The sequence below is a fragment of the Lichenostomus cassidix genome, chromosome 10, assembly GCF_008360975.1.
Source record: "Lichenostomus cassidix isolate B80296 chromosome 10, HeHo_3.0, whole genome shotgun sequence".
NCBI classification, from domain to species: domain Eukaryota; kingdom Metazoa; phylum Chordata; class Aves; order Passeriformes; family Meliphagidae; genus Lichenostomus; species Lichenostomus cassidix.
Genome location: NC_139491.1, coordinates 12,782,964 through 12,792,538, shown reverse-complemented (window position 1 = coordinate 12,792,538; position 9,575 = coordinate 12,782,964). Strand labels below are relative to the sequence as shown.

Sequence of the window (9,575 nt, the reverse complement as noted above, 5' to 3'; positions counted from 1 at the left end):
GGCTGTGCTTGTTTTTTCCTGTCCCTTGGAACAAACGTTACAGGCGCGTAACGGATCTCGTCTCCTCAGCGCCGGCTGTCCCTGTGCCCGGCTGTCCCTGTGCCCGGCTGTCCCTGTGCCCGGCTGTCCCTGTGCCCGGCTCTCCCGTCCCTGCACCAGCCCAGCGCTTCGAGCCGCAGGGCCTCCGAGCAGCCTCCGCCCGGCACGGGCAGCGCGGGTCGCGGGGCCGCAGGGCCCGAGCTCGGCGGCGCGGCGTTGCCATGGCGGTGCCCGGGGCGGGCCGCGGGGCGGGCCGGGCGCTGCGGTGCCGCTGCTGCAGGGCCGCTCCGGGCGCTGGGGCCGCCGGGCCGCGGCGGGGCGCGGGCTACGCTCGCCAGGGTGCCGCGGGAGCCGCTCCGCGCGCAGGCGCCGGCCCGGGCGGGCCGGGTTGTTTGTGACGGCGTCACCGGCGGCTGCGGCCGCGGCCCCTCGTCCGTGCCGGGCCCCGCCGGGGCCGCGCTCAGGTAGGCGGCGGCACCGGCCGGCGGGGGCGGCCGCCCTGCCGCGGCCCCGCCGTGGGGAGCTCGGGGGGCGCGGCGGGGAGGGGCTGTCGGAGCGGGGCAGAGCCCGGGGCCGGGGCCGGGGCGGCCGCTGGCGGTGCGGGAGCGGTTGAGCGGGGCGCGAGGGGCGGCCGTGCCGCTCGGGGGGCTGGGGGCTCCGGGCCGTGGGCACACCGAGCCGGCCCGGCCCTGGGCGCTGGCGTTCGCCAACTTCCTTCTCTTTCATCATCTGCTGCTGCCTCGCCGGCTGATGCAAGGTGCTCTGTTTCATAAACAGAGTCCTGGCGCTCTCAGTGCGCTGGCGCCGAGCCCGCTGTGTTCAGGTGCGCTGCAGGAACACCTGCGGGGGACAAGGAGGAGCGACGGGGCAGGCAATGCCCTGCCTTGCGTTTAGAGATTCTGGCTTTTAGAAGCTACGCCTGTCTTTCCTTCATAACAAGGAAATATTCTGTATGCGTTGCTAAATATATTCTTAGAGAAGAATGTTACTTAGGGGAAGAAATTACCGCTTAGTAAAAATAATAAACTTCCATGAAAACCCTGGAGTGTAATACCACTGAACCTGTTTTTATATCTGTTGTGCAACAAAGAATCGACTGTAGATGAGAACTGAGAGTTTTTACTTGGAATTGACAGCACAGCAAACTCCATAGACCACATTCATGTTCCTGTTGGTGACTGTTACTCATCTTTGTCAATGCTTATTGAAGGTTATTCTTTTTTAGTCTAAGAAATCCTCTTTTTAGATGATAGAATGTAAGGATTTGTTTAGACTGGAGTGGTTCTTCTTTTTGAGACTGGTATTTACTCTGCTTCACAGTGGATAAATAGGATGTGGTATTTCACATTTATTTTTATATATGTATCTGGGATAACTTGGTATTACATTATCAACAATACATGTGGCAGTGAGCTTTTACACCTTACACTTCTGGTTTACATTTCACTAAGGACAGGAAAATAGCTCACACTTTTAAATTCCTTCCCCTTATCCAAATACATACAAATCAAGCTCGGAACAGAATGGATATTTATTTGGTCTAGATAGGAATTAAAAAGGTGATGTCAGTAGTGGAAATGAAGGTATGTAGTGAGAATACAAAAACAGTGAGCCACTGGTATGGTTTTGGTTGGGTTTTTTCCCAGCCTTTCCTTCTGGCTTTGCCTGACATACAGGAAATGTGTTACACATCTTCTGTATCCAAGTTATCCCTGCTGTTATTGGACGAGAACCCATTAATGTCATCTTGATTTGTTAGGAAGTTTGAAGGCTTTATGTCTTTTTAATTCCTGCTCAAAGCTATCTTTTTTTAAAAAAGTTGCATTCAGGAAGGCAGTGCCAACATTTCCAGCCCCTTGAGGCTGGTTGGGGAAGTGTACTGGTTCTTAGTGGGTCTTTGTCATTTGGTGGAGAATCAAACTGAAGAAGATTTTATGAGTGGGCCAGTTTGGCCATTGGGTTCAAATTAGACTTCTGTATTTTGGTGTACTTAAGGGATTGAATTTGACCTCGGATTTAGTTATGGCTATGTGTGTTTTATTAATCTGTTACAGAAATAAGCTGTTTAGCTGATGGTTGAAATTTAGGAACACTGTACCTAGGTAATTTTTTAATTAAAGCTTTCAAGGTCTTTTTGATCTTTGAGATCTAACTAAGTAATAAAATGCTTTAATTTTGATAATTTTGCACATGTATGTGTGCTGAATATACTTGTGGGAATACACTGACCCTAGAGATGCCCTTCAGTCTGATGCCAAACTATTTATTTATCATAATTTGGCTAAATTTAGCAGTTCTAACCATAAACCTTAATGTTCTTGTTATTACTCATTTTTTAAAATTACATTATTTTTCTTAGTATTAAAAACTTTTCTATTTTGGTGATATGTCACCTGTATGCAGCTAAATATGCACCAGTAGTGTAATATTCTAGTTGAATACAAAATAAATAACTTTTAACTCAAGGCCATTTATCGAGACAAGCGAGTAATAGAAAATTATGATTGTGTGTCTGCATGTTTCTCTGTTCTTTTAATATATTTTGATGATGTCAATACCCACATAGGTCCTGAAACTTTTGTTTGGTCAGGGAAGACAGATGTTTCTGGGGAACCTAACGCCATAGTTGTATGTTCAGAAGAGAACATACAGTTGGGTTTATGCAGTGCTCAGTTACCTGTCAGTCTGTATGTGGATGGAGAGGCAGAGCAGGATGGTGTTTCTGTTGTTAGCCAGGGCCCAGGGTGAAGTGCTAAGTTATCTGGAGGAAGAGAGATGTTGCAATGCCCAGCTGTCACAATTTGGGCTTTCAAAATCTGTACACTTGTATCGAGCTGTACAGATGCTCTGAAGTTGTCTTTTATGAATTCACTTCAGATTTTGCAATGTAGCCAGCGATATTTCTGACAGGTGATGAGTTTTGGTGCTGGGAGTTACCTTCCTGTGAAAGGAATGCTGCTGCTGGATGCCTGGTCAGATTCAGAATAATTAATGACAGCAAGCAGATGTCATCACATGTAAACTTGGGAACATAGTCTTTGCCATTTGGGCATTTGTTATTTTGATAGTTGAAGAAGTATGATTTAAAAATAAATCATGATTTAAAAAAAAATTGATCCTTGTATGCAGTATGATTTAAAAAAACCCAAACAACCCAAACCAAAATAGATTTCTTCCCGCCCCCTCCAACCTGACATTCCCTGGTTGAACGCTTCCAGGAGAAGTGCTAATGAAGGGAGAAAAGTATCTACAGGAAAATGACAACCATATTCAAAACAGGGCTTTATAAAAAGATAGAAATTCAGTTTCTCTCGAAGTTTGATACCTAAGTTAATTGTTAGAGAATATTTTTGCTTTATAAGCTGTTATTATGATTGTCACCATTGCCTTTTTTCTATAGAGGAAGTGTAAATATATTAGTTGATGAGAAAAAACGTTTTATTTTAGAAAAACGTGCAATAACTACTGTAATGCAGGGATATGAGATGCAGGTTTACTGTGTTTTGTGAGAAAGCTAAATGGAATTGCAAGTTTTATATTTTGTTGTGCCAATTTCTAGCCACAATGGTGTATTTAAATGTTCTCATCAAAAGTTTTGTGTATACTTTGTGTGTTAAGAAACTGGGAGTAAAGACAGGATTGATAATAAAGGGGAGAGTAAATAAGTTGAAACACGTAGATATGTTTGTCTGTGTTCTTACTGGAATTAACTAAGTGTGGGAAATGAAGCAGATGTCTGAAATTCTATTATAAAAGCTTTCTCAAACCATGATTTCTTTGGCTATTATGTTAATGCATAATGTAACAGGCAATCAATCAGAAATAGTTCAATTTTGCGAAGATTTTTTTCCACCAAGGTGAATTCATCGTAAATTTTATGTAGCAATTTGATATATTTTTGTTTCAAGGAACAAGAAATGTATTAAACTTCTTCATAAAATCTTTTTGCTAGTTAAGGACTTCAAAAATTCATCTGAATGTTCAACAATAATGAATACTCTGTATTCCTGGTAAATTCCTGCTAAAAAGGAGAAAAGATAAACAGGCAGTTGCAGCTGAACAGTTCTCTTCTGAAAGTGACTACCAAAGTCATCTGGTAGTATTGTAACAAATAAAATCTATACTTAGGGTTATTTTCATTCTGCTTTTATAGTTGCCAGGTACTCTCTCAATTTTCCTCAGAGTCAGTGTATTTGAGAGTACTTGAAAGGAGTGAAAGAAACAGGAAACATTGGTTTTGCCCAGTAGTTGAAGAAAATTAGTTCCAAAAGATCCTAATCTAAGTATTCTCAAAAAACCCAGTGTTTTTCTTGAATAAACTGTAGTTTCTGTGCGTGTAACAAAGCAGAAATTATTTCATGTACTGAATCATGTCTTAAAATTTGTCTACAGCATCATTGTTTAACTTTGATTATTGATTTATTGGCTAGCCTTCTGTGTGTGTGTTTAGCTAGTTTAAGAGCTTTCTGGCTGGCTGAAATAGATATGTACCTAGCAAAGCTGTATTTGCTCCAAGTATAAAAAAGATAACAGGAAATAAGTACAAAAGAATGTATTTTCTTTCTCAACTTCTATTCTGCTGTTTTTTTCTCAAGTCCAGCATAGCAGCTTGTGTGTTAGTATATTGTTCTGTAACATCATGATTTGTGTTCTTCTGGGGTTTTTTGTTGTTTTTTTTAAATAAAGCAGTGAAATTGTGTATCTTGCATATTAAAAGAGTCTACTTTTATCTTCAGTGGGCTTTGAAAATGTCTGAAAATTCCAGTGACAGTGATTCATCTTGCGGCTGGACTGTCATCAATCATGAGGTACCCAGTTTCACATTAGTAAATTTCTGTCTGTTTAAGGCTATCTATATACAATTAAATATGATTTCAACTTAGTAATTCTTGCTTTGTGTGGGTCTTGCATACCAACAGAAGATACAGAAGAGAAATTTATAAGTAAATAATTAATCTACATTTAAAAAATATATACTTTTACTATAGCTGATATAAATTTTGATATTTAAAATAATTTCTTTTTCTGCAATGGTTTATTTTTAAGCATTAGTAGAATTTTAGTGGCATGCTTTCCTCTGTTCCATCCTGCCTGAAAATATTAACATTCTATGTAACTTGTCTGTTGTTGCTAATATATTTCTTCTTTTCCTTATAAATCTGTACCCTCATCAAAACAAACAAAGTTGGGAATAATGGGCAGGAAAAATACCTTGTGCAGAAGGGAATGATTCCATGATTTGCCCAAGCCTTTTCTACCACTAAGGTATCTGATCCTGATTTCAGCAGCAGCTGTTCAGGAACAGCCCTCTATCCTTACATAGTCTTCCTTATAAAAAATTGGGATAGGGACAAGTGTATATTCCATGACTATAATGGGATTGGTGTCTGGATCTGATGCTGATTTGAGTTTGCATTGTATGGATGAAATCAATGCAGACAGTGCAGTCTGGAGAGCAGGAGTCTTATGTCAAGGTCAGGTTAGGTTTGACCTAAATGACTCCGCTGACTGTGGTGATTGTCATGATGCCTTCAACAGCCTGCTCAGGTGTAGACACATGAATGCAGATAAGATAAGTGTTTTATCTTACCTTCCCCACAGTGGACAAGGTGGCCCTGAGTTGGTCAGAACCTCTGAGAGGCCCTGCCTGGTAGAGTGGGTATCCAGTATCCTCTTCTTTAGTCCTGAGGGTTTTTGTATCTCCTCAGATCTTGGCTGATGTGTGAGTGTAGGATGGGTGGGTTGGTTTGCTTGTTTGGTTTGGTTCTTAAGTATTTTGCATTATCTTGTAAACTGAGGAGGCTATTATGTCAGAATTCTCAGGACAGATTGTTTCCTGGAATGGCACTTAGATGTTGCCTGCATCTACTCGTTGCCTACCCCAGAAAAAATTTCAAGGAACAGTGCTTGAGATGTTTCATTCAGAGGAGGAAAGAAGAAAATAATGGCTAAAGATCATGCATAGTGATCAGCTGTCCTTCACTGCACACTGCCCTGTTTTGCAGATTATAATGAAAATGGCTAACTCAGAACCAAGCTAATGCAAACCTGTGATGGTACTCATGTTTTGACAGTTCTGTGCCACAAGATCAAGAGATACAGTTTGAGGTTTATAAATATTAGGCCATGCTTTCATTTCTGTTGGCAGCAAGGTGGTATTTAGGAGATAGTTAAAACTTCTTTTTCTTGTTCTGGGCTGGATGACAAGTTGGGAATCTTGTCACCAAAAGAAACAAAACTCATGCACTCCAGTCCTCAAGGCCAAGTGGGATACAGGAGTGCACAGGCTGCTCAGAGTCCAGATAAAAGTGAAAGGATTTAGAAGTTGACTTCAACAGTTGATTTATTCAGCTGTGAAGTGCAGACTTTATTTTCATTCTTGGGATGGTTATTTTACACTGTAACTGCAAATGAATTATGCAGTCTAAATAAGTTAACAAAACACAAGATTATTGGATGGCAGGGCTTTGTCTGGCCAAAGCAGAACAGATTTCTGTGACGTGGAGATTTTTTGTTCCCAATTATCCATCCCTGATTCAGTAAAATAAAAATGGGAAAACACTGGTGTTTGACTGCTGTTTTCGGCATTCTTTTGGCAGGACAGCTTTGCAGCTGGGCATGAAGAAAGTAGAATGGGTGGGATGGCCAGGTACCCTTGCCAGAGTTGTTACCCAGGGAGGGGTGATATGGACTTCTGTATACTTCAGTGAATTGATTTGGACATTTAGGAAAGGGATAGAACTAGGGGTTAGATGCATTTGGAGTGCTACAGTATTATTTTCTCACATATTGTTGTGACCTGTGTTGATGATGACACAGAGGAATCTGTTTCTCTATCTGTTTTGCAGTGAGTTAAGAGGGGCAAAACGTGGCTGTTGTCCAGGCTGTGACTGCAGGGAACTGGCAGCTGTGTGTGCTGGGCTGGGTGTGTGCTTTGGACAGAGAAGCAATGCTGTGCATTGTTGGGCTGCTGCTAAGAAAGGACATGCTAATTTTGTGTGGGAGGGTTGTGAGGTGATAATATCTTTTCTTGACCTCTTGCTGTTGCTGAAACAGAAGGGTGATGGAGGTCCAGCATCAGATGAAGTGAAGCAGAGAGTTCATGCATTCACACCTGATGTGTTTTTAACAAAATGATTGCTTACCATGTACTCAGCTAGCCCATTTTCTTGGGTTTTTAGCTAAAATTGTAATCTGTCTTAAGCAATACTCCTGATGTTTTTTGTCTTGTGGAGCCTGGGCAAACTGAAATCTTGTTATTCTTTTTTCTTATTCAAAATTTAAGAAATTAAAGTAGTGGTTCTATCATACCAGAAAATAATTGTCTCATAATAAATCTGTATATCTATCTATAAAAGCCGACCAAGCCAGAAACCCCAAATAACTTTGTATTTTCTTTCCTTGGATTTCCCTCTGATTTTTTAAAGTTACTTGTAAATGAGAGGTGATTCTTTGCAGAACGTTTGAGATTAAGCTTTGATACTTATGTAATCAAAAAGAAAAAAGATACAGAGTATTTAAAAAGAAAAAGATACAAAGTGTTTAACAGTTTACTAAGGCAGTTCATTTTTGAAGTCTTTTAAAAAGAAACATAACTTTGTAAGGTGATTATAGAATGTAACTTCTGCAATTTTTTTTGAGGTATCTAATCTTCCTGAAGTAAGGTCTCTTCTTAAAAACAAAAGCATACATGTTTGCTTGAGTCCTGAAATGAGACATCCAGGGAAACTGATCTGGAAGTATTGCTACTGCTGTAATTTCACACCTGCTGTTGCAAAAATAACTATCTCTGTTTACAAAAACAGCTCAAGTTATTTATGGATCAGAGTCGCTTAGTATTTTTCAGTCATGCTTTGTATGTTTGTAGTTTGCTAATAGCCTTACTGATGTCTCATCAGTTCTTTTAAACAGAAATTACGATATGAAGATTTAATATTTGGAACTGTCAAGCATATTGCTTGCCTTTAGTACCCTGCAGTCTCCTGGCATTGTTTATCTGCAGTTCCTCTTGTGCTCTGGTGGTGTTGTTGATTGGCAGTTGACTATTAACTAAGGCTCCTTTCTGGATTAGAGACAGAAATCTGATGTAGAGTTTGTATAAGTATTTGGTTTTGAGGCATCAGAGATGTACTATAAAAGCAGCCTGTCAAATTTCCTGGCAGGAATTGAGATGGAGTAAAGTTATACATAGTTTTTCCTGGTAATAGTATATATTACAATTCATGTTGGTATGCTTGAAAGTCCCATTTTTGGGAGGATGTGCATATTTGCATACAATAGATGGACCTGGAAGCAAGAATCAGATCCCATATTCAAAACCTCCTCTGTTTCTCTAAATTCCATTTAATAAACCTCCTCTGTTTCCCAAATTCCATCTAACAAAGATAATAAAAATAGTTAGTTGAAATACCTGGCATAGTTGTTAATTAATGCCTAAATAATGGTCATTTTTTCCCCCTAGAATCTCCCTCCTTTGACTTTTAACCTTGGTCATGAGTATTACACACTAACACTTGTTCCACTCTAGTTAATTACTTCGTATTTCACTTGCTTTTCTTTGCTCAAAGTTGTCTTCAGTCTTAAAGGTTATTATTTTTCTGGTTTTATTCCTATTATTCTGCTTTCTTTGTAACCCTTTCCTCCTGCTTTACTGTTGGAAACCCCAGGAACTGTAATGTCCATTTAAACTCTTCACCTTCAGGGTTCTGACATCGAGACAGTGACATCAGAAAATGGAAGCACAAATGATAACCATGAGTTTGTTTCAGAGGAATATGTTTCTTTGCAAGAAGAGGAGCAAGCTGTTGATTTGCAAGGTAAGATATTAAAAAAGGAGCAGTTTCATGAAATAGGTAAATATTTGTTGTAGTGTTGGCACAAAATTAGTATTTTCAATAGATTTTCATATACTTTGTGGGCCTCTGCCAGAATACTTACTTCACCAGTGTTATGGAAAATATGCAATCATTAACTTTATAAAGGTATTTTTTCCATAAATGAGTGAAATTAGTAGAATATCTTTCATTTTGTCCATACTTTAGATGTGTTATAGAATAGTGTGCACTGGTGTTGCTGGAAGACAGTTTGTAGAAGTGTTATTGATAAAAGAACTATTCCCTAGTAATGTCATAGATCAAATAAGAATAATTTAGGAGGAATTACCAGTGCTTGTCCTCCTAAAAAATAACATTGTGACACTGTATTTTAATGTTATATGGATGTGGGTATAATTTGTGGTTACTGGTGTTAATCCCCTCTTTTCTTGCTTGGTTTTTTTCCTTCTTTTTATTCATATAGCTCAGTGCAACAATGATGAAGAGATCCCAGCAGTAGATAATGCTCTATCTGGTTTTGAGGAAACTCAGACAGTTCCAGAGGTAAATTACATTACAGATTACATTACTCAGAAGCTTCTGTAAACCCCATCTGTCTGTGGCAAGAAATATTTTGAAAGCATTAAAATAAAGACACTAATTTTTCCTTTCTTAAAGTTCTAACGGTTTTTGGGTTTTTGTTTGTTTGTTTTAATTACATTA

The 9,575-nt window shown here is 39.9% G+C and overlaps 1 protein-coding gene across 4 annotated transcripts in view; it reads left to right on the top strand.

Moving 5' to 3' along the window:
* The first annotated feature begins 350 nt into the window (after positions 1-350).
* CCPG1 (cell cycle progression 1) overlaps positions 351-9,575 on the top strand; it is a 30,594-nt gene continuing 21,369 nt past the window's right edge. For 2 of the 4 annotated variants that reach the window (XR_014854314.1, XM_085070678.1), the window contains exons 1-4: positions 351-503; positions 4,776-4,847; positions 8,741-8,855; positions 9,337-9,416. Coding sequence is in view for 3 of the 4 variants with exons in the window: in XM_085070678.1 (XP_084926804.1) it covers positions 4,788-4,847; positions 8,741-8,855; positions 9,337-9,416 (255 nt within the window). In the remaining variant the exon portion in view is untranslated. Of the gene's footprint in view, positions 504-2,093; positions 2,142-4,775; positions 4,848-8,740; positions 8,856-9,336; positions 9,417-9,575 lie in introns of all 4 variants that reach the window. The other 2 variants (XM_085070679.1, XM_085070680.1) reach the window with 2 other exon arrangements.